At 41.9% G+C, this 25,938-nt stretch overlaps 1 protein-coding gene across 2 annotated transcripts; it reads right to left on the reverse strand.

Moving 5' to 3' along the window:
- Window positions 1-3,051: 3,051 nt before the first annotated feature.
- ZBTB43 (zinc finger and BTB domain containing 43) lies at window positions 3,052-25,584 on the reverse strand. 2 transcript variants are annotated; one of them, XM_060102171.1, is made up of 3 exons: window positions 25,477-25,584; window positions 21,877-22,000; window positions 3,052-8,498 (listed from the first exon to the last, which is right to left on the reverse strand). In XM_060102171.1, the coding sequence occupies exon 3, from the start codon at window positions 8,473-8,475 to the stop codon at window positions 7,072-7,074; it is 1,404 nt and encodes a 467-aa protein (XP_059958154.1). In that variant the 5' UTR covers window positions 8,476-8,498; window positions 21,877-22,000; window positions 25,477-25,584; the 3' UTR covers window positions 3,052-7,071. The 2 variants fall into 2 exon arrangements, with proteins under 2 accessions (XP_059958154.1, XP_059958155.1); XM_060102172.1 differs by lacking the exon at window positions 21,877-22,000.
- Window positions 25,585-25,938: the final 354 nt, after the last annotated feature.

A 25,938-nucleotide genomic window follows, 5' to 3' on the forward strand; every position in this document is an offset into this window, starting at 1 on the left:
GAGAGGGACAACTATGCATATCGCAGACACAGACATCCCTCCTGGCCCAGGAGTAAGGGCTTAGAGAGGGTTTTTTTCTGAGGGGGAAAGAAAAAGCATCTCCCCAGCAGAATAGGAAGCTGTCATCCTTTCCCACTACATAAGGTGGCCGGGGAGAAACAGACTGTTACGAGGAATAAATGAGTTAATGCAAGTTAAATACTTAGCATATGTGAAGCATGCAATGAACCTTCACTTAGGGCTGTTATTTATAGTCTGCAACCTCAGTTCTTCTTACACCTATTGAAGTAGGTACGGTGTTCAGTGGGTTGAGTGGGTGTTCAGAGCCCAATAAATATACAGAACTGCATTAAAAAAAAACAACTCTCCAAGAAAAATTCTCTGTATCTTCATATTGTGAGTAGACAAAAGATATTTCACACATTATGACACACTATATAAATGAGGTAAAAAAGTAATCCTTTCTAGTCTGGTTCAAGGTCACTGCTATCATTTTAAAGCCTTCAATTTCTACTCAGCCAGATCCTGCAGGAATTCTAGGATCGTCTACAGATTTGGCATCCATTCACCATGAGTGGAGTGCTGTGCAGCTGAGGAGCTTTTCAAAGAGCCCTAACAAGTGAGATTTTATCCCAGCATGGATGACCCCAAGTTAACAAGACAGGGGCCGTTCTAGAGGCAGCCTTTAGCCTCTATCAATAAAGGTTAGCTATTATATTAGACAGACCATTATACTCTGGGGAGTAACAAGTATCTCATTAAGTTATAAATACATTTAAGGGCTTTAGTACTGTTTTACTTTGGAATATGAGGAAGAAAAGAATAGAACGCACAATTTCTACAGTCTAAAAGCCACTATTTTTCTTTATTTTTACCTAAGTTTATTTACCTACAATACTGCTTATGAACTACCTTGGTTTCATAGCGCCCACATACTCCCTTGCAGGACAGCTGTGACTCTCCTGTAATCGAGCTACTTGCAGTGGGACAAGAAAGTGATAGAAGATTCTAAAATCAGATGGTTCCGTTTTGATTCGAACTAGTAAAACCAGTTCAGAAAAAGACTGTAAGACTTCTCTCTCCACCTTCACTCCCCTTTTGATTTCTCATTACGGGAAAAAAATGCCATTTGTTCCTATCTTCATTCGCCATACTCTAAACACAGGACACTGAGCAAGTTTTCTTAAAAAGAACACAAGATAGAGATGGAAGGGTACGGAGTTCTTATCTTTCATGTTCTGCACTGAGAAAGAATAAATTTAAAATCACTTACCAAATAGTAAATGACTGTTACATCAAGTTCAACAAGCTTACCTCATTTCCTGTCGCTGACCTGCTAACTGGTCCATTGACTGTGGGCAAATTCTAGAGCTGTACACCCTCCAAGGTGCCCAGGCGCGGAGACTGTTCTCAAGAAATGCTTCGGTGGTTTGGTGGGAAGCAGTCCCTGATCTGACTATGAGGAAATCTAAATAAACTGCACAGGTGTTACATGCTCCATCTGGATAACACCCCTCACATTCCACCCTGCTTCTGTTCCCAAATACAAATGAGCCACTTCATCTTTTTCCTTTCTCCTGATAAGAAACGGTGCTTCTCATCTTCACACACAGAGGTCTCTGCCCCTGCAGGAGCTGTATGGGAAAACCTGCTTCCTAGGTGGGCTGGACTGCAGGTAACCAGAGGCCTCAGCAGGGTACCCAGGAGGGGTAAAAGTAGGGGTTGGAGGGGTCACCAGGCTGCAGCGCCTGAACTGTTTGCCCTTGGTCAGGATGGACCGGCCCCACCTCAAAAAAAGGCCAGAAATGGTTCTTTTGGACTTCTTCCCATACAGAGAATGGCTAAGCTAGCTGAGGCAATCTGTAGCTGGCTTCAAAATCAGCAGTGGGGAGGGGAAAAAAAAACCCTCACAACAAACAGTGGTAACAGAAGGTTTGTGTGGGAAGATGGTTAAGTTTGGTCTAAAACAAGCAGTGTCTCTGGTAATGAGCTGTTGTTAGGAAATACGTGGGGCCCACAGCGCCTGCGGCGCTTTTAAAGAGCACTGCTGCTGCCTCTTGAGGGTTTTCTTGGCGGGCGGGGGGAGGGGGAGGGGAGTGGGGGAGGGGGAGGGGAGTGGGAGGGGAGTGGGGGAGGGGAAAGTGAGGTGAAGCAGAGACCCATCTAAAGAGCACGGAGGCATTACAGAGCAGTGGAAAAGCCACCTCCGTGTGTTGTAGCCAGAAGTCCTGCTTTTGAATCTCAGCTCCACCCCACAGTCGCAGAACCACCTTTGGTAACAGACCTACCTCCTCTGAATCACAGCAGGCTCACATGTGAAATGAGTATACCCAAGGCATCATCTGGGGTTCTGGCAGGAAAACAGATCCATACTCAGCTGCAGGGACTGAGGAGAGTTTCATAAGGGACTATTTACAAAGGGTACGGGCAGGGTTAAGGAACTCCTATGAGGACACTTAAGCCCCCGAGGGCCGGCAAGACAGGGAGTCAGGACCAACCCTCAGCTTGAAAGGACAAGAGAAGGGTGTTGCTACCCAGCCCTGAAGCTGCCTGACAGAAGAGCTGGGGCCTTGGCAGAGGAGCCCATCTGCTGTCCACCCACACCTGGCAGAAAGGAGCCAGGCGAGTGAAGGCCCTGCCTTCTTTCTCCTCCCATCCGCCAAGCTCCTCCCAGCGTGTCTCTGGTAGATCCTAACCAGAAGCCAGAAGGACGGGTCCATAGAGGCAAGCCTCCAAAGCGAAGCCCAAGGTGGGGAGGGAATCTGGAGGAGCAAACAGAGAATAACCAGCACACCTAAATCCCTGATGGGGCTGGTGGGGGTTTAAGTGAGTTAATCGTCATAAATGCCTGACACAGCAAATGATCACTCGCTACCCATTTGATCGGGCTGTCTATTTGGCATTTACTTGTCAAAAGGCCACGATATAACTTTTATTCTCAGGTGGCAAAAGCCAGAATGAAAACAAAGACATGTGGTCATAGATCCACAGTGAAAAACAAAACTTTTACAAAGTTGACAGATAACATTTATTAAAACATGTCATACAAAAGGCCGTGGTCTCTTCTATAAGAAGAAAGTATTAAACAGTAACATTCAATTAAGTAAAACCATGCTGTACACTGAAGACAGCAATATATAAAGACAAAACTATTCAACTTTTGCAACACAGGCATAACATTTCACAAAATATCAATAAGATATGCACCTAATGATAATCTATTTATCATCAAATGGTTTTGTGGTCTAAGTCACCTGACTTGCATAAATAAAGTAATTTTCTAGAAGAAACATTGGGAACCTCATAAAAGGAAAGAAGGCAGCAGCAACTGACATTATGACACAGGCTTCAAGCAAAACTAAAACAAAAAACTAAAAAAAAAAAAGTCACATTTGCAAAATGTGTTCCAGCATCTTCCCATAGGGCACTATCAGTAGAGATTTGAAATAAGAAACATGTACCTTTAAACACATAAGTAGCAAAGAAAAAACCCAAACACACACACACCCTGGTTTCACTGAACAAAGTTAGTCACCCATGAAAGCAACCTAAATCACAAAATTAGTGTGGCCCAGAGGGCTGGGGGGTGAGGCCGCGGATATATGTTGCTTGGTTTTCAGCATTCCTAATTATCGGAGACCGTATAAAAGCAAACACCTGGCTTTGGTGTGACGGCATCCTCGCCAGCCTCCCCCAGGGGGCTGCAGCAAAGCCTCTTCCTCAGGGAAAGCACAGTGTTGTTGCTCCTGCTCTGCCCCAACTTCACTTCTACAGCAGCTTGAGGAGGTGTGTGCCTCCGTGGGAAGACCACTGAGACTAAGCAGCTTTCCCAAACAGCTAGAAGTCAGCTTAGGGTCAGTTTAGTTCAGCAAATGCCCACTAGAACGGAGGAGACCCTTTTGGGCAGACTCTTTGAAAGTAGTGGCCAAAAGAAGAGACTGGAGGAAAGTGAGATCTAGAAATCAGAATCAACAGGCTGGGGTCCGAGAGTGCCAGAGGACAGCCCTCCACAGTTGAGGAAAGGCTATCGTAGTCCTTCCTCAGTTAGACGGTGATACCTACTTTACCAAGTGGATTATTGCAATGTGTGTATCTAAAATTAAAGGCATAGCATACGTACTAATATTAAATACCACTGGTGGTGCCTTGAAGCCCCGTCCCACTGGGATTGGAGAAAAACCACAGTTAAGACTCAAAGTAGGGGACAAATACCTTGGTTGTAGGCCATTGACAAGATCCCTGAAAGACTGTTTGGAAATGTTAACCCCCTGCTATCCAAACTCAATGGGAAGGATAAAGATTTTCTAAAGCTGTACTGAGGGTAAGGAGAGAGACTATCTATCCAACCCAGGGTGGGCAGGAAAAAAAAAAAAAAGGTAGTAATACAGTATGATCTCCTAATCCTAAAAGCAAAGTTTATAAACATTCACTTTTAACATCCAAACTAAGGCAATCCTCTTTCCCCGCCTCTCTGAACACGGCCAGCATTTCAGATGCCCAGCCACCTCACAGGGTCTGGCTGACCTGATTAGCAACTCTAATTTTTACAAAACCCCCACTATCATAAAAAGCTTTAAACTGCAGATGTGAGGAACTTACATTTTATATTCTACATTTAGTAGCTGATGTACAATAAAGGAGTTCAATAAAAGATATCCCTCTCTTCATAACACATTAAATAAGTCCCAGCACAACTGACTGCTTCCAAAACTACCACCGAAGAGCTGCCCAGTAGTCCTGGCTGAACAAGAGCTCTTCCTCACTGTTACTCATGACGGGGTGCTGTGCTGATCTCAACATAACTGAAGGACCATGATTTTTCCAGAATATTTTAATTTTACCTCTCAGACTCTTCTTCCCAAATGTCCCAACACTCATGTGAATATAATCTTTAATAGAAACCAGTACATCAAACCTTCCAAACAGGCAGAAAATGGTTTGCTGATAACCATGGGAGAGGGTGATCAGCTTTTGGCAGAACAAAATGACTTCACTGCCTTAGTACTGAAATTAGTAGGAGTAATACAACAATTTCTCCTCACATATAAAGGCTAGGATCATACCTAAAACCCATTGCTTCTAACGTGAGAAAAAGAGAAGGAGCAACTGAGCTTGATTGTAAGTCACCTCTATATTCTCTGTTAGGTACACAGAGAAATGACTGTTAACTGGTGAAGTTTCAACACTAAGAGAAGAAGATATTAATGTGGCAAACAACCAAGAGGTAATATCTAGTTTCTAGGTTAAAAAATCAATATATATATATATATATATATATATATTTATAACAAAGTTTTAAATACAAAGTGCTTTTTATATATCGAGAATGATACAGTGTTAATGAATACATCCCTGTTTTGTAACCTCGATTACAAGAGTTAACTGGTAAGTAAGTCTTTCCTTCCCCTTTCCAAACAACATTTAACAAGTAAATGCCTTGATGGTAGGAGCTTGAGGATCAGAGGCCATTGCCAGCAAAGTCTCCCACTTCAGAGCAAAGCCAAACTCTTAGAACAAAATTTCACCCCAAATCCAAGAAAAGTTATTTTTATTTTAAGGAAAAAATGTTTCCACTAAGAAATAATAAGCCGGTAAGTTTACGGAAAAGTTAACGTAACAGTAGCACCCTGTCCCTACCCTGGTGACAACTTCAGGTATGTCACACAGCTTAAAACAGCCTGAACATGCTTCTTTTTTAACCTAAAACCTCTGGGTGATCCTCAGAAAAGGTCTCAGAATAGCTGCTTTTCTTGTTTTTTTGGTAGATATAGCTATGTAGACTTGTAAACTTACGCAGCTTTATCCATAATACGAGTGCATGAATCTGTGGACTACTTCCTAAAATTAGGACTCTTTCTTTCTGGCTTTTAAAACACATTCCAGCACTCCTAAAGAGCCAGGAGGATTAGCTCAGTGTACCCCTCTATGAGTATCTCCCCCGCCAGTGTATTTTCAAGACTCCTCTTTTCTTGGGTAATTGTACCCCACAACGTGCCCCGCCCAAGTATAAGCTGACACTCAAAATTCGGCTACTCGGCTGCTCGCATTCTGACAGTTGTAGTGTCACTGTAGCACTCTATTAGCTCCTGAAGTTCATAGGTAACTCTCAGCCGTGACCGCTGGCTCCTTCCCAGTAACTGTGGTCATTGACTGACCTCTTCAGGAAGCACCATCATCTAAGACAGAGTGAATCGGCTGGAGCAGCCAATGGTACCGTGGTCAGAGAGTCAAAGCAGGCTAGATGTCTACTAGCCACAGAGCAGATCCCACTGTGTGGATGCTACAATTAAACGGGATTTGGGACAGCAAACCAGTTAGAAATACCTATGTCTGGCACCCTAGAGAATTACAATTAGAAACAGTTGTTTAAACTAAATGTTAGTACTAAAATATAAAACTCTGACTTATCAAGAGTCTGAAACACATTGTGACAGTGGCATCTTACAGAATTTGAAGCTTGTACCATAAGTTATTTGTTTCTTACTTAGAATGTCACCCTCTTAGTATCTCCATAGTTTTGGCTAAAATACCCTTTAGAAAGAATAAACCTAGGTAAGAGAGCTCTGTTAATCAACTTAGGATCCTAGGAATCACATTGTTTGTAGCTATTACGTAAGTAGCATTTCGTTCAGTGAAGCAGCTACCAAAACAAACCCACGTGACCTAAGTACCTATAGTAAGAGCAAAGTGAAATTCCAATGTGACCTTGTAATAACGAGTGATCAAAACCTGCTGCCACCTGAAATGGAGCTGGTGGGTTGGAGTCCAATTCCAAGTGCAGGTGTCGCTATCACCAAGTCCACCGGCCTCATTCACAATGGGCCTGAAGGTTTACCTTGCCAGGTGTGAGGGGGGCTAGCTTATCCCCATTACCCACTCCAGGCCTGGAACACACAAATTTGAAGAATTAAGATTTTTTAATTGGCCTACTTAGAGCTGGTCTTTCAGAAATATCTTCCTTTTTTTTAAGCTTCTCTCATAATAGCAAGTAGCACGCATCATCTGTGCCCAGATTTGCATAATTACCATAGTTTATTTTTGTGCCTGCCACTCAAGGGCCAGATCCTATTTTTAGTTAGCCTCAGTCGTATTCTGCTCAGCCTTTGCAGCTTCGTAGGACTTGGTACAAGAAGTCACATGCCTGTGGAAACTGTCCCTCCACATAAACCTCTTTGCACAGATATTACACTCATATGGCTTTATGCCTGTGTGAATTTTCATGTGGCCCACGAGATGATGCTTCATTTTGAATTTCTTACCACAGACACCACAGCCGTAAGGCCGAAGACCAAGGTGCATGCTCATGTGTCGATCTCTCTGACTCTTGTGAGTGAAACTTTTCCCACACTGACAAGGATACAGCTTGTCGGTGGCTGAGAATCCTAGGTGGGAAGCTTCTTCTTTAATCCCTGTTACCATTTCAATATTCTCACTGTAGCCTGTTGCTAGGGCAGCCTCCTGCCTGTGCCCAATGAGATTCCCATCCGACCTCTCTCCGGAAAACTCCTCCATGGAAGAGCCATAGAAGTCCACCTGCTCGTCGTAATTGCTTTCGTCAGCCTGCTCATCGAACTCTGCTTCCCCTTTCTTTTCCCCGACGTGAAAGTCTTCCTCTACTCCCGAGGGCTGGACCGAGTGCTCCGTCTGCATGGTGCTGATGGACTCTGTGACCTGGTGCTCATCGTAGGATGCATGCACATCCATGCCCTCGCACGCTTGCTCAAAGCGCTCAGGCTTCACATGGATCCAGCGTTTGTGAGCCATTATGCTGGGCTTGCTGTACATGGGCCGGGTGTAGTGGAACTCGGCACTGTCGCTGGCCCCCTCCTCCCCATCCTGGCTTGCCATCTCAGTGCTCAGCCGGTCATGCTCCGTGGACGAGTTGCTAGGAAGGTATTCATGCTCGGTGAGCTGAGATGACAGCTCGTCTTTGGTGCTCTCCTCTTCATTCTCTCCGTCCCTCAGTTCCTGGGCTTTGGGGAAATCCGCATGGCCCCCAGAGCCCAGCTCAAAGCTCTCTACCAGGCCATTGTAACTACTGCTGCTGGGAGACTGGTGGTCACTGCCATGATTTAGCTTCTGACAAAGGACTGTAGGGTTTCCTTCTAAAACCTCAGTGCATTTGTCTACCACATGCCACATCTGGAGGAAGCTTGCTGCTGTTAAGTAACTAACAATTTCTGGAGCAGGCATTACTAGACGTCCCGTGTAACTTGATAGGAGAATGTTCTCAAACACTCTGGGGTTCATCACATCAGGCAAAACAATCCTCCTGCTGTTTTTCAGGAGTACCTGGTCACAAAAGTAGGGTGAACTGGCAGCAAGAACGGCTTTGTGTGCTCGGAAAATGTGGCCTTGGACAACAATGGAGACATCACATAATTGTCCTTGCTGGCGCTGCTGGTTCAGTTTCTGCAGAATGGTGCTGGAAAAATCAGGAAATTCTACTCGAAAAGAGTTTGTTCCAGGCTCCATTTCATCACAAATCTTGTTTGGTGCTACAAGAGAAAGAAATATTAGTACTAATTCCAGCCCAAAGAGAAACTTATTGATCACTAAGAAAACTAAGACAAGTTCCACAGTTCCATAAAGTCCCCTGGCCTGTGGGCATGGTGGGTGGAGCATTCATTCCCCAGAGCAAGGTTTGCAGGTGCGAGTGTGCCAAAAGCAGGAACCAGCCACCATTCTTTATGGTATTAATTCTTGATACTGTCTGTGTCTATGAGTGGGAAAATAGAATCCAGAGATATTTGTAAGCTATATAAATCTCAAGTAAAACAAAGTAAATATTTCTAGTCAAAACAAACACAATACCTATTCCAAACGACAGAATTTTTAAGAGGCCTCAGATTCAACCTACATTTGACAAGTTGGGGTGAGGAAGGAATTGTGGAAAAAAGGAAAAGCACAGGTGAAGGCTCTCAGGCAGAAATGATCATGGTAACTGCAAGGAACTGCAAGGAACTGCAAGGAAACCACCAGGCTAGAACCTACTAAGGGGGCAGGGGGCTGAAGAGGTGGGGCCAGAACAGTCAGGCCTTTGGTCCTTCAGCACCACAGGAGTGAACTCGCCGAGGTCCCAAACAATATGGGTTTCTCTAGTTGCTGTCAGCATTTTAGTCCTTTAAGAGCTTCTCATAATGTGAAGCAGAACGAAATGGCAAGGCAAGGTATTCTATCGGGTGATCTCCAAATTGTTTAAAAAGTTATAGAACAAAGAGGATAGTAAATACTGTCCCTGTTACTGAATGAACTCAATCTGAAAATAAAGTTATAACAAAGGTTAAGGGATTGCCTTATAAGGGATTGTAAATATATTTTGTGGGATAAGTCAAGCATTAGAGACAATTCCTAACAAGAGTGATCAACAAGATCAACTCTGCAGCAGGCTCAGGCCCCATAATTCCATAGTAAATTAAAACAAACCAGAAAACTCAACAGATTTATTGGTGCTATTTGTCACCTAGGTCTAATACCATATCTAAACATTGCTAAATACCAGATTTTCTAAGTATGAGATAAAAGAAGCAGATAACCCAACAAAGGTTGAAAGTTATCTTTCAGAGATAGGGAGAGATGCCAAGAGAAGAAACTAATGTTTCCTGAGTAATTACTATATACTGCGTTGGCCAAAGTTTGTTTGGGTTTCTCTGTAACATGGAAATTTCTGGCCAACCCAATACCAGGAACTGTACACCTTTTTTCACCTAATCTTTGTAACGACCCTGCAAACGTAGGGGACTGACATTCTTAAGTTCACTATTTCAAGTAACTTTCCTAAGGCTAAAATAAAAGCTAGTTTTTATTACGTTAGAATTTGAAATCTAGGTCTCTATGACTCCAAAGCCTATGCTATTTTTCCTATCACGTCACTGCCTCTTCTAAGAAGATGCTAAAATACCAGATTAGTCATTAATAATTTTAAGAGGTAAGGCAGTGTTTTCAGAATGAAGTGTTAATTTATGGTTTATAGCTCTTAACACATTGCATAATAATTTAAAACAAAAAAATAAGACCAGGAAATAAATTATTTAGATATTTGTAATTTCAAAAGGAAAAGTTAACTACATAAATGTATATAGACTAGAGGTATGTATATTCTGAGAACTACATCTGGATTCTCTGCTCTCATCAGTAAAGAATTTTGATTTTAGCTATTTGAAAAAAGGAAGGGGGGAATAAAACACACGCATAAAAAAATTTACAAAAAAGCTGTTAAAAAAAAAATCTCTCCACCATTTACTCCTAGTCCCCCACCTCCCCCGGAAGGAAATCACCATTAACAAACTCCTGTATATACTTCTAGAAACTTCTCTGCACATATATCAGAATAAATCATATACATCCTTTAAAAATTCCTACCCAAATGGGCTCATTACCTACGTTCTATTCTGTACTTAGCTTTTGTCACTCAATGTATCTTGTAGAACATCTGACATACTATAAACTGATTATGTCCCCCCAAATACATATGTTGAAACCCTACCCCAATGTGATGGTGTTTGCTTTGGGGGATGATTAGGTCATGAGGGCAGAGCCTCCCGAATGGGATTAATTAGATTCATTAGTCCCTTATGAAAGAGACAACAGAGAACTCCCTTGTCCCTTTGGCCATATGAGGACACAGTGAAAACAGCTGTCTATGAACTAGTGAGTGGGCCCTCGCCAGAAGCCAAATCTGCTGGCACCTTGACCTTGGACTTCTCAGCCTCCAGAACTCTGAGAAATAAATTTCTGTTGTTTATAAGCCACCCAGTCTATGACACTTTGTTATGGTAGCCCGAATGGACTAAGACACCACATTAGCATAAAAAGAGGTAACTCATTCTGCTTAATGGCTATACAGCTTTCTCCTATGTGGATGTATGATAATTTAATCAGTTCTCTTCTTACAGAATTTCAATTGTCTGGGTTTTTGAAATTATGACTATCTTGGCATATCCTTGGAAAAAGCTATAGGGTAATCTCTACCAGTGGAACTGCTGGGTCAAAGGACTATGCGTTTGACATTCATATATGTATATATACGTATATAACTAATTTCCAAAAAGGTTGCACCAAGTCACACTCCTACCAACAGTAAATGACAGTGTCTACTCCCCTACACCCTTACCAATGCTGGACTTTATCAAGCAAGGCAAAAAGTTTGCAAATCTCCTAAGTGAATAATCCATGATTCACTGTTTTGATCAACATTTCTTTCATTATGAATGAGACTGATATTCTATCATGTTTACTGGTCATTTGGTTTTGCTATATATTATCAGTCATATCCTTTGCTCAAATAAATTGAGCAATTCATCTTACTGATTTTTGTAAATTCAGATTAACTTCGAAATTTGTGTAAATTATCCAATCTTTGCTTTTGTGGCCCCAGGATTTTGTGTTAGACATACAAAGGCATTCCTGACTCCAAGATTAATTTTATAAAGTAAAAAGAATTGTTTAGGTTTTATTCCTGGCACCATTTTTTAAAAAGGCATTTAAACCTTTAATATGCAAAGAGTTTACTTTGGTATAAGGAGAAGGTTAGGATCTAGTTTTTCCTTTCCCCTCCAAAATGGCAAGCCTGTTTTTCCTACAGTATTTATTGAATAACTCATCTTTTCCTCAAGATTTCAAATATCTGTTGTGGAATTTTATGTGACCGAGATAAGGCTTTTAAAAACAGTTCTATAAAAATAAACGCCATAAGCGATGTTAGAGAAAATGGTGGAGTAGGAAGCTTTAGGTGTCAATCCCTCCACTAAAACAACTAGTAAACTGTTAAAATGATCAGAATAAACCATTTCTGAACTCTGGAATCTGATCAGACAGCAACCAATGCAATGCTCGATGAAAGAAGAGGCTGCTAAACCTCGTTAAGAGAGCAGCGTGCTGCAAACCAGCAATAATCCCCATTCCTCGGCTCCGCCACAATTTGCAGGACAGTGGCCCAATTTCCAAGAGTGCCTGGCTGATGCCAGGGTGGCAAGAACAACACTGTCCAAAAATTTGGGGTTTTGCATCTTGGCCAGTCTGGCCAGCCCACACAAGCTTTTTCTTGGCCCCCTCAGGCTGCAGTGGTTTTCCCAGTAGCATCCATCGGAAGATTTTAAAATGCAAACACCACTCCCCATTCCTTGGGCCCAAATATTTAAGGAAATCTCTGTCAGGACACAGCCTATCACACAGATAAAGCAACAGAAACTTCCGTGACTACATGCAACAAGGAATACAGACTTTGCAAAACAGTTTAGAAAAAAATCACCATACAGACAACTGCAGCCATCAACAAGAAACAAAAAAAAAATCCCCTAGGAGGGGAAGAATCTGATTTCAAGAGCTACCACATTAGAATACTAAAAATATCCAGTTCTGAACCAAAAATTACAAAGTATACAAAGAAAAAGGAAAACAAGGTACATTCACAGGAAAAAAAGAATTAGAAACTATCCTTGAAGAATTCCAGACATTGTTAAGTCCTAGTCAAAGCTGTTAAAGTCAACTGTCTTGGATATGCTCAAATTGTTAAAGAAAACTATGGACAAGGAACTAAAGAAAATCAGAACAATGGCAATAAACAGACAGAAATTATAAAATGTAACCAAATAGAAACCCTGGAGCTGAAAAGCGTAACAGCTGTATTATGGGCTGAGCTGTATCCTTCCAAAATTCCTATGTTAAAGCCCTAATCCCCAGTACTCCAGAATGTGACTATATTTGGATTTAGGGCCTTTAAAAAGGTAATTAAGTTAAAACGAGGTTGTTAGGGTGGGACCTAATCCAAGCTGACTGGTATTCTTATAAGAAATGAAATTTGTACAGAGAGACATCAGGCATGCGTGCAATGTGAAGACACAGTGAAATGCTGGCACCTGCAAGCCAAAGAGAAAGGCCTCAGGAGGAACCAAATCTGCCAACATTTTGATCTCAGACTTCTAGCCTCTAAAATTCTGAAAAAATAAATTTTTGTTGCTTAGGTCACCTAGCCTGTGGTATTTTATTATGGCAGACCAAGGAAACAAATACAAGATGAAATTAAAAATTCATAATAAGGAGTCCAATGGCAGATTTAAGCAGGCAAAAGGAAAAAAATTCATCAAACTCAAATGTAAAGCAATTGAAACATCCAGTCTGAGGAGTATTAGGAGTGAAGAAAAAGAAACACAATCTGAGGTACCTATGGAAAACCAAATATACCAACATGCAAATCAGAGTCTCAGAAGGAGAAAAAAGAATAGAAAAGATATTAAATTATATAATGATTGAAAACTTCCTGAATTTGATGAAAGACATAAACCTCACACATCCAAGAAGCTTAACTCCAAGGAGATAAAATTAAAGAGATCCACATGAGATACACTGTAAGTCAAATAGTGGAAAGCCAAAGACAATGGAGAATCTTGAAAGCAGCAAGAAAGAAGCCACTCATCACACAAAAGGGATCCTCAGTAAGACCAACAGCTAACTGCTCATCAGAAACCACGGCACTCAGAAGGCAGTGAACGACATATTTAAAGTGCTAGGATAAAGATCTGTCAACCAGGAACTCTACACCCGCAAAACTATCCTTTCAAGAATGAAGGAGAAATTAAGACACTCCCAGATAAACAAAAGCTAAGGGTGTTTGTTACTAATAGGTTTCCTCTACAAGAAACGATAAAGGCGTCCTTCAGGCTGAGATAAAAGAACACTAGAGGGCTTCCTTGGTGGCGCAGTGGTTGAGAGTCCACCTGCCGATGCACGGGACACGGATTCGTGCCCTGGTCCGGGAAGATCCCACATGCCCCGGAGCAGCTGGGCCCGTGAGCCATGGCCGCTGAGCCTGTGCGTCCGGAGCCTGTGCTCTGCAACGGGAGAGGCCACAGCAGTGAGGGGCCCGCGTACCGCAAAAAAAAACAAAAAAAGAAAACTAGATGGTAATTCAAAGCCATATGAAGGAATAAAGACTACTGATAAAGGTAACAGCATAGGTAAATATAAGAGCTGATATTATACTTTGGGTTTACAACTCCTCTTTTTTTCCTGAATGATTTAAAAGACAAATGAATAAAACGATAATTATAAATCTACGTTATCAGGCACACAATGTATTAAGATGTAATCAGTGACAATCACAATATGAAGAGGGAGGGATGGAGACGCAGAGGAGCAGTGTTCACACACTATTGGAACCAGCTAAGTTTAAGAGGTTACTTGTAAACCTCAAGGTAACTACTAGGAAGATAACTAAAAATATACATGAAAAGGAAAGAAGGGAATCAAAACTGTATACAAAAACAAAACAAAAATCTCAGTTAAAAAGCAGTAAGGGAGGAGTTGAGGAACAAAAAACATGTAAGATACACAGAAGATAGCTAGAAATAAATGGTAGAAGTAAATCCTCCTTTATCAGTAAATTACTTCAAATGTAAACGGATTAAGCTCTCCAATTAAAAGGCAAGAGACTGGCAGAATGGATAAAAAAACATGGTTTATCTATATGTTGTCTATAAGAGACTCACTTTAGATACAAAGGCACAAAGATGTTGAAAGTAAAATAATGGAAAAGGTATGTCACGCAAAGAGAAACAGAAGGAGCTGCGGTGACTATATTATTATCAGACAAAATAGATTTTAAGTCAAAAAGGATCACTCTATCAAGAATACATGATAATTAAAAACATATATGTACCTAGGGCTTCCCTGGTGCCACAGTGTATAAGAATCTGCCTGCCAATGCAGGGGACACAGGTTCAATCCCTGTTCTGGGAAGATCCCACTGAGCAACTAAGCCGGTGCGCCACAACTACTGAGCCTGCGCTCTAGAGCCTGAAAGCCACAACTACTGAAGCCCGCATGCCTAGAGCTCACACTCTGCAACGAGAAACCACCGCAATGAGAAGCCCACGCACTGCAACGAAGAGTAGCCCCCGCTCGCTACAACTAGAGAAAGCCCACGCGCAGCAACAAGGACCCAACACAGCCACAAATAAATAAATAAATAAAAAATAAAAACAAAACAAAACATACATGCACCTAACAAAAGAAATATATATGAACAGAATTGAAGAGAGAAACATACACATCTACAAAACAGGTGGAGACTTCAATACCTCACTTTCAATAATGGATAGAAAAATAGGACAGAAGATCTATAAGGAAATAGAGGACTTTAACAATATTATAAATCAATTATACTGAAAAGACACATAGAGAACACAAACAGAGAGGAATGAAGCTCTGATATATGCTGCAACATGGATGAACACTGCAAACGTTACACTAAAACAACATGCTAAACATTTATGTAAGCCAGACGCAAAGTACAAATGTATAATTCTACTTATGTGAAATATCTAGAATAGGCAAATTCAGAGAAAGTAGATTAGAGGTTACCAGGGGCTCAGGTGAGTGAGAAATGGGGAGTTATTGCTTAATGGATAGAGTTTCTATTTGGGGTGACGAAAATATTTTGGAACTAGAAAGTGGTGCTGATTGCACAACACTGGGGTATAATTAATGTCACTAAATTGTACACCTGAAAATGGTTAAAGTGGCAAATCGAATGATATTTATTATTATTATTATTATTTTAGATGTTGGGGGTAGAAGTTTATTTATTAATTTATTTTATTTTTGCTGTGTTGGGTCTTCATTTCTGTGCGAGGGCCTTCTCTAGTTTTGGCAAGCGGGGGCCACTCTTCATCGCGGTGTGCGGGCCTCTCACCATCGCGGCCTCTCTTGTTGCAGAGCACAGGCTCCAGACGTGCAGGCTCAGTAGTTGTGGCTCATGAGCCTAGTTGCTCCGCGGCATGTGGGATCCTCCCAGACCAGGGCTCGAACCCGTGTCCCCTGCACTACCAGGCAGATTCTCAACCACTGCGCCACCAGGGAAGCCCCCTGAATGATATTTATTTTTTACCACACATGAAAAAAAAACAAACTGGAAAAAAAGTCATGTAACTTTATTTTTAACTGTGTCAAGGTGGTAACAGTCTTTGTAATTTAGTAAGTACCTGACTTCTACCCTTAAATTTGAGTGAATGTCGCATTTCTACATATTCCCCCTCTCCTACTGGTTTTCCTGCTATATAAGCAATATTTACAAACTCACAGGCAGTTGTGACCTATATTAATAGTACAGTTGCCATTTCAATTGTTAAGAGTTTCATAAAAGTAATTAACTCACTAAAAAATTTTTTTAAAAAAACCTACAACATAAAACACTATATGCAAAGTACTGTGGGAGATTTCTAAGATGATGAAGGAATGTCACTGTCCAGAGCTTATAATCTGGTAGGGAGATAAAAAAACACGCATACAACCCTGTTATTCAACGCAAAGCCTGATAAAAGTACCACAAAAGAGTTACAAAGTCAAGAGGAATTCAGAGGCGGGAACCTGGTATACTCTAAAGTTATATATCCTGTCACTATAAATTTTGGTGTCACCAGGGTAAGAGGAAGACTTGAGAGCAGCATATAATTCTTCCCATCTACTACATCCTAACCAAAAAATCTAAGAAATACAGAAAAACTAGCCTGAAAAGTTGGGATCAGAGTTATCTATATGCAACAAATTTTAATTAAGGATATAGTGGAGATGGGGCCAGGATAAAGGGAGACACTGACCTGGCAACTCCACCTGCTATACCAGGCAATTCTGGTAGCAGTAATCCTGACAGAGGACCAATGGATACCTGTTCATCTGGAAGGCCTGCAGCTGAAAAGCCAGGGCAGACCACAGGAAAGGTCTTGCATACTGGCAACATTCAGAGATGGCTGCATTGGGATACCAAAGGTTGCACACTGCCTCAGCAGAAAACTTTTAAAGACTTGATACGAGAGGGTAGCTCCAGGAAGGAGGCAAAAACATAGCCCATCCTTTGCCAGCTGGGCCAAAGAGACAAAAATAGGCCCCTGGTAAAACAATTTCACCAACACAGAAGGAAGTGCTCAAACTCTCTTAACAGTGCCTCAGACCTAGCCTCCAGCCCCAGCCATTTTACTCAAGCTAACCCTGGTGTCCATATAGTCAGCCCATCCTCCAGCAAAAGAGCTAAGAGTTGATTATAACAGCATTCAGGTAGACAGTGAAGGACCCCAAAATAATCTGCCCAAAAAGGGGGAAATTTTCAGACCTGAACAAAATGTTTCCCAACATAGTTTTATTCTGTAAATAAATGGGGTCTGTAAATAGATTCTACAATAACCAAGAAAAAGAAAATAGTAAAGTGTAAACAAACAGTACAGTTTAGACAGCATTTTTAAACTGATTTCCACAAACATGAAAACGCAGTCTCCATGAATGAAGTTTAAGGAAGATAAGACAAAACAGTAGAATGATATGAAAAAAAGAGCCACTGAATTAAAGACAAGATGTAAGGAAACTAAAATAGAGCAAAAATTTAAACAGGCAATAAGGAGCAGAATTGCAACTATAGAAAATGGAATCAATGATGTGGAAGGCACTTTGAGGAACTTTTATGCAGGAGGAGGATAAAAATATGAAAACAGCAAGGGAGAAGATAACAGAACAGGAGAACAGAGAATAGAGATCCAACATATGGCTAATTAGCGTCCTTGAAAGAAATAACAAAACAAATGGAGTAGAAGGAATAATCAAATAAAATATTTAATAGAAGAAAACTTGCCTGAGTGTAAAGCCTTGAGTATTCAGAAGAGTCTTGCCTCAGCAGTGGGGACAAATTAGCCCTAGACAAAATGCAATTCTGGTCCCATTAAACAAAGCTTAAAAACAAGCCTCGGGGCTTTCCTGGTGGCACAGTGGTTGAGAGTCCGACTGCCGATGTAGGGGACACGGGTTCGTGCCCTGGTCTGGGAAGATCCCACATGCCGCGGAGTGGCTGGGCCCGTGAGCCATGGCCGCTGAGCCTGCGCGTCCGGAGCCTGTGCTCCGCAACGGGAGAGGCCACAACAGTGAGAGGCCCGCATACCGCAAAAACAAAACAAACAAAAAAAAACTGGACAACAAAGAAAAAACTGTAAGCCTATCTCACTTATTAACACAGAAAGAAACATTATAAACCACATGGCATTCTGGTTTATTTTAATCTCTTGTAGGTTGAATGTATTATGAGTGTGACACAGTGCGGAGCACAGGCTCCGGACGCACAGGCTCAGCGGCCATGGCTCATGGGCCCAGCCGCTCCGCGGCATGTGGGATCTTCCCAGACCGGGGCACGAACCCGTGTCCCCTGCATCGGCAGGTGGACTCTCAACCACTTCGCCACCAGGGAAGCCCCGAGTTTGAGCTTTAAATGTGGGCACTGCAGGCAGCATTGAAAACTTCTGTGTGACATGCTGTGAAATATGTTCAGAAAGGATAATCTGTTGATGGTCCTAAAGCAGGAGCAAGTCTGAAATAAAGGTCAATTCTAAGATTTCAGTAAATATGCTCTAGGTTTGAGGCAACGAAAGTAACAGTGGGTATGGAAAACAGAATTGATGGGACTAACTGACTGGGTAGGCAGGAAGATGCAAGAGTAGCCCAAGATACACATAATACTATCAAGAAAATGAAAAGACTACCGAATGTAAAATAATTAGCTAGTGGGAAGCAGCAGCATAGCACAGGGAGATCAGCTCGGTGCTTTTCAATGACCTAGAGGGGTGGGATAGGGAGGATGGGAGGGAGGCTCAAGAGGGAGGGGATAATGGGTATATATGCATGCATATGGCTGATTCACTTTGGTGTACAACAGAAACTAACACAGTATTGTGAAGAAATTATACTCCAATAAAGATCTATTAAAAAAAAAAGATAACCTACAACATGGGAGAAAATATATTCAAATCATATAATTGATAAGTGACTTGTATCCAGAATACATAAAGAACTCTTAAAATTCAATAATAAAAAGACTACCCAATTGAAAAATGGTTAAAGGATTTGAATAGACATTTCCCCAAAGAAGATATACAAAAGAGCATACAAAAGATGTTCAATATCATTATTCATTAGGGAAATGAAAATCGAAACTACAATGAGACATCACTTTTCACCCACTTGGATGGCTATGATATATAAGACAGACACTAACAAGTGTTGGAGAGGATATGGAACGATTAGAACCCTTATACATTGCTGGTGGGAATGTAAAACGGGGCAGCCACTTTGGAAAACAGTTTGACAGCTCCTCAAAAAGTTAAACAGAGTTATCACGTAACTCAACAATTCTACTCTTAGGTATATACCCAAGAGAAATGAAAACATATGATGTCCACAGAAAACTTAACCGTGAATGTCTATAACAGCATTATTCATAATGGCCAAAAAGTGGAACCAACTCAAATGTCCTCAGCTGATGACTGGATAAATAGAATGTGGTATCTCTATAAAATGGAATATTATTCCATTTTATTACATACTATATGTATTATGCCATTCTTTCGGCAATAAAAAAGAATGAAGTATTGATAGATACGACAACATGGCTGAGCCTTGAAACACTGTGCCAAATGAAAGAAGTGAGACACAAAAGGCTAAATCTTGTGTGATTTCATTTATATGAAATGTCCAGAATAGGGAAATCCAGAGACAAAAAGTAAATCAGCGGCTGCAAGGAACCACAGGGCGAGGAGTGACTGCAAATTGGTTTTTTTTTTAAAGGGGAGACAAATATTCTAATATTAAGTTGTGGTGACGGGTATACAACCCATTAAATATACTAAAAAAAAACCCTCTTAACTACCTATGAATTATGTCTCAATAAAAAAGTTTTAAAAAATAGAGTGATGGGGCTTCCCTGGTGGCGCAGTGGTTGATAGTCCGCCTGCCGATGCAGGGGACATGGGTTTGTGCCCCGGTCTGGGAGGATCCCACATGCCGTGGAGCGGCTGGGCCCGTGAGCCATGGCTGCTGAGCCTGCACGTCCGGAGCCTGTGCTCCGCAACAGGAGAGGCCGCAACAGGGAGAGGCCACAACAGTGAGAGGCCCGCGTATCACAAACAAACAAACAAACAAACAAACAAATAAACAAATAGTAAAAAATAGAGTGATGCAAGGTAAACTAGTTACCGATCCCAACTGGGTAACTAGGAAAATGTCATAATTAGTAGGAGAGGTAACAGCATCTACCACGTATTTAGCGCATGTATTGTAACAGACTCTGTGCAAAGCGCTTTTTGTATTCTCATTTAATCCTCATAACAACCCACTCGATAGATATTTTTTATTCCTATTGTACAGAATAAGAAACAGACAAAGAGGCTAAACTACTTGCCTAAGGTCATATAACCAGTAAGCAGTGAACCTGGAATTTAAATTCAAAACACTTGCTCAGGCCCAATACAGTCTGAGAGATGAGACAGTATGGAAAGTAAAGATGAGTATTTTCACAAATAAATACCTGAAACAATCTACAATGTACAACACATTCATAAACTCCAGAGCAAATTATTCACCCTCTTCAGATTTAATGAAGTACTAGCAATTTTATATGTCACATTGCAAAGTTAACAAAAAAAAAATCCAATAGTAACAGTTCTAAAACAAACACACCAATACCAGCTAACTCCTTCCATTGTTCACTGAGATTACCTGGCTTTTTTTTTTTAAAGAAGAGGACAAAGGGTAAATATTAAAGAATCACTGAACTAGGGCCTCCCTGGTGGTGCAGTGGCCAAGAATGTACCTGCCAATGCAGGGGACACGGGTTTGAGCCCTGGTCTGGGAAGATCCCACATGCTGCAGAGCAACTAAGCCGGTGCACCACAACTACTGAAGCCCACGTGCCTAGACCCTGCGCTCCGCAACAAGAGAAGCCACCGCAATGACAAGCCCGCACACCCCAATGAAGAGTAGCCCGCTCGGCGCAACTAGAGAAAAGCCCGTGCGCAGCAACAAAGAACCAACACAGCCAAAATAAAATAAATTAATAATAATAATAAAAAGAATCACTGAACTAGATGACCTCCAAGATCCCTTCCAACTCTGACGAGTTTAAAAGTAGCCTGGGGCCTCCCTGGTGGCGCAGTGGTTAAGAGTCCGCCTGCCGATGCAGGGGATACGGGTTCGTGCCCCGGTCTGGGAGGATCCCATATGCCGCGGAGCGGCTGGGCCCGTGAGCCATGGCCGCTGGGCATGCGCATCCGGAGCCTGTGCTCCGCAACGGGAGAGGCCACAACAGTGAGAGGCCCACATACCGCAAAAAGAAAAAAAAAAAAAAAAAAAAAAAGTAGCCTGTATTTATTATTCAGCTGAGGAATTGTATGTCAAGTTTTATACACTATTTAAATACCAATTACATACCCTAAAAACACAGAGGACAACAATATAATAGGGAAGCCGACCCACGAGTGACTTTTCTTGAAGCCCTCCAGAGATTTCTTAATCACGGCACATGGTAATTTGCATGCTTACTGTAGAGAGCACATTTTAGTACAGTAAATATTACTTTAGTAAATCTCTAGACTGGCACAAATGTAAAATAATACCAACACCCCATGCGTACAAAAATACTTTAGTCAAATGCTTCACAGTTCACAAAGCAGACTATGTAAACTTGGGTCTGGCAATACCCCTGTATCATCACACTCACGAGTTAAACTAAAGCTCAAGAAGGTTAAAAGATCTGTCCAAGGTCACAATATCTCAGAAGTGGTATGTCAGGACTTAAACAGAAGCGTAATTCCAAATCTAATATTTTCCTAAGTTAAAAAAAAAAAGTCACTTAGCAGAAAATTTCTTGGAATTTAAATGCTCTAACAGTACAAAGTATGGCAGTGATTGGCCTTAAAATGTGCAATATATACTCCTCAGAAGAGAAGTAAAAGAACCTTTCCGGTCTAGGGCAATTAAATACAACTACATTATTATTTTTTTACTGAAAAAGAAACCATTTTAGTAAATAATTTAAAACACTGCATTTTTAGCAAGTTTATAGCTTACCTAATGCAAAGTTGTATTCCTGGGATAAAGTTCCTTATGCCATGACCATCAAAAAGCAGTATGAATGAACGAGGAAGAGGAACTCATTTCTTAGTTTTGTTTCAAATTAAAATCACATTGATTTCTGAAAAGAAAAATCACGTTGAAAATGTAAGAGATGCTGATGCTATTCACTGTGTACCAGTGCCTTGCTAATAAATACTATACTTGTGGGTGAGTGGCAGAAAGAAAATTAATCACGATTGATATTTTTTGGTTATATTAGCTTTGTTTCTGCACCTTCTTAGCTTCTGCCTTTGTATTTTTTAAATAAACTTTTAATTACGGGATAATTTTAGTTTTACAGAAAAGTTGTAAAAAATGTTGAGTTCCCATATGACTGTCAGCCAGTTTTCTTTTAATGTTAACATCTTGTATTACCATGGTACATCTGTCAAAAATAGGAAACCAACACTGGTCGATACCTATGTAATTTTGCAGAATTAAACTATCCTTTGCAAAAGTGTTTTTGGCCTCCAGACCATTATCAATCAATACCCCTATATTTTCTAATTGGAACACTGTAGCCAAAGAACTTAGTAAAACCTATTTTAGGATTTTTAAAAAACAAGCTACCTACTTTGTGAAGTTTGATTCATGCCACAGCTGAATGTTTACTTAAACACTTCAGGGCAAATGGTCCATTGTGGTAAATTCTTTGAAATTCAAAAGAGAAGTTATTGTTCTAACCACTAACTCCCCACTTATCAGTCATCCTGCCATTACGTTACAATAAAGCCAAGGAAATGTTTTTAACTGCACCCTCATATTCATTAGAATTCCGGATAAGAAGCTCAATCAAGAAAGCAGAAGGAAGAAACAGCACTTGCTGGTATGTATGTTCTACATACCAACAAAATAAAAGTTTTTCCTCAGTATGTTACAAATAAGACAAAAGTTTCTTTCTATTCTAATTGCAAACATAAATAAGGTAAAAAGGAAAAGTTCATGAAAATAATATAGAACTATATTCAACTGATTATAAGAGGCACATTTTTTTCACATTTTAAAATTTCTGAAATTAGCATGTGATATCCAGGTGGAAGTTATAACAGTTGTCTCTGCCTAAGACAATGATAGAGCATTCCTGAGAGCCTCATCAACGTTTCTGATGGCACAAAAGATGACACTGTGGAAAAGCACGGATGCAACTCTGAATTGAAAAGTATTCAAGAGTAGGAAGGTTAAGAAGGTTAATGAACATTTTAACCAATTTATTTCACTTTTCTTCTTTTTACACATACACTAGAGTATCATTTTAAAATGTCTAGGGACTTCCCTGGTGGTGCAGTGATTTGGACTCCGCGCTCCCAATGCAGGGGGCTTGGGTTCAGTCCCTGGTGGGGGAACTAGATTCCACGTGCATGCCGAGGCTGAGAGTTCGCATGCTGCAACTAAGGAGCCCGCCCGCCCCGACTAAGACCCGGCGCAACCAAAAAAAAAAAAAGTCTAAATAAGTTTAAAAATGTAAAGAAGCGTTATGTAAAAGCTTAAATGGCAGTGTTTTCTCTTCCTTTGGTGGTACATAAAATAATCGATGGTATCTAGGATTCAATATGGTAGTAATTCTGCTGCTACACGTTATAAGAAACCTTGATAAACTAGCTTACAAACAAACCGATAACTTAGATGAGAGAACATAAAACAAAGGCCTCCCCCATCAGAAAACACACAAGAAAATAACACAATTTTTCATTATTATAATAAAAAGATTATTTTTCCAACCCTAAGAGTTTTCTTCATGTGAAAAGTTAAAATCTTCCTCAAATTTTCTGCTTGTGTAGCAGATTCCTGCACTGAATCCAATGAATATGGAGGCACAGCCAGGGTGGGAACCTGCTACAAGTAGAAATTTTAAACTAAATTCTTTCAACCAAACTCCTTTTCTAAGGACCTTGGCTGTGGAGAGCAGGCATCAAGAAACGTAAGTTCAACTAAATGTTCCTAAAAGCTACAGAATGAATTTTTAAAGTCACATTTTTCATAGAGCTTGTTAGTTCCAGGAATCTACACTTAGCAATTTTTTTGGGTAAAAATATACCTAACATGAAATTTACCATTTTAACCATTTAAAGTGTACTATTAGTGGCATTAAGTACATTTATGTTGTTGTGCAACCATCACCATTATCCATTTGCAGAACTTTTTTATAATCCCAAACTAAAACTCTGTAACCATTAAACTCTCCACGCCCTCCTCCCACTCAGCCCTTGGTAAACTATACTCCACTTTCTGTCTCCATGAATTTGCCTATTTTAGATACCTCATATATGTGGACTCATACAATATCTGTTCTTTTGTGTCTGGCTTATTTCTCCGGTGAATACTTTTGTAAAGCAAAGAATGAAGAACCCCAAATTATTATGTTTCTCATAAGTTAACTGTACACAGTGACACAATCTCTGAACTAAGCATACAGCTCTCCCAGAAATTCTGCTACTGTTCCATGAGCCCCAAGGGGCAGAGGATCTCAGATCCTTCCTTAGCCTGGAGACAGGCCTGGTTACGCAGCTGTAACTCAGAAAGCAGGCTCTTTAGAACCCTGGAGGCCAGGTGGATGGAGCAAAGGGAAGTAGGGAGCTGGGCAGGCCTGAAAAACCACGGTAAGAAAAAGCAAGGATTCATCAAGCTACTTTGGCCCTGAGATGGCCTGCTCTCTGTCCTCCAGGAGCTCCTGCACCCTGACACTTAGGCTGGGCGACACCTGTCAGAGCTGAGGTCAGACGGCAGTCTAGTCGCTGACATTGTCACCTGTGCAGGAAGCTTCACAGGGTCATGAGTCACCTTCCATGGCTCAGAGGTCAGGGCAGGCCCGCCCAGAGAAACCCAGTTAGGAGAGGCAGAAACAAGACGGAAGGACACACGACTGGCAGAGAGAGAGAGAGAAACACAGATGGGCAAAGAGCTGGACCGACAGGCAGGCCATGAATGAGAGTTAAGGACTAAAAGGGAAACACATGGTCAAGAGACACAGAAGCAAGATGGAAACAGAAATAAAGACAGGGTCCAGATACTCAGAGATGAGTTCGAGAGAGACAAAGTGGAGAGAAATACAAAATTGACAGGAGCCGAGGTGAGAGGCAAAAAGGGCAGGTAGACAACAGGTGACACAGACAACAAAAAAGGTGAAACACAGAGGTAAACAGAGGCAGATATCAGCGAAGTCCCGGCGTAGTCTTTCTCCCGGCCTTGACTCGATCCCGAGGCCGCTAAGCCGCGCCCACCCGGCGCCCCCGAAAGGCCGGCGGGCGGACTGACGGGGGGGCAGGATCTCTAAGCGCTCTGGCCCGCTGAGGTCCGCCACCGCGGGGTGACCTTGGGCGAAATGCTGCCTCAGGGGCCTTGGGGTCGCTGTACGCACGCCGGGCTGGCCGGAGACCGCAGGGGTCGGACCCGGGGTGCCGGGACTCCAACGGCCCGCGCGCGGCTTCAGCATCCCGGTCGGCGTAATGGGCCTGGCGGTGCCAGCGGTGCGCGCGCCTCGACCTGCAGAGAAGCCCTTATTCCTCTCCGGTTTCCCTTCCTGCCCCCTTGCTACCCGTTGTCCAGACTCCGACGTACCTGCCAAGTCCTCGACGCTCACATAGCCCACCGCTGGGATACTTTCCGCCGCCGCTGGCGCCAGGCCCGTTCAAGCCGTCGCCGCCGCGACCGCCTCAGCCTGCGCCTCCCGCCCCCGGAAACGCTTCCCGGTCCAGCCCCCACCAAAACTGCCAGTGCTTCCGGGGGTGCGTCAGAGAGAAAGCGATGTGCGCATGCGGGACTCGCGTTTGGGGCGGGGCGTCAGGAGCGTGCTCACAGAGAGCCGGCGGCTGCGCAGTATAACCTGGAGCAGGTCAATCTGCATTAGGGGCTATAGGGCCACCGCTGAGAATTGAGGGGATACCGAGTCCTAAACCCTTTGACCTATCTCAGCTTATCTAGCAGAGATTGTGTCAAATCCTTTTGTGCCTCCACAGAGCCTTTGGCTCGTAGTGGATGCTCAGTAAGTGTCCACTGAAAGAACCAGTGCCCTCGGTGTGG

Source organism: Mesoplodon densirostris, chromosome 6, assembly GCF_025265405.1.
Source record: "Mesoplodon densirostris isolate mMesDen1 chromosome 6, mMesDen1 primary haplotype, whole genome shotgun sequence".
Taxonomy (NCBI): Eukaryota; Metazoa; Chordata; class Mammalia; order Artiodactyla; family Ziphiidae; genus Mesoplodon; species Mesoplodon densirostris.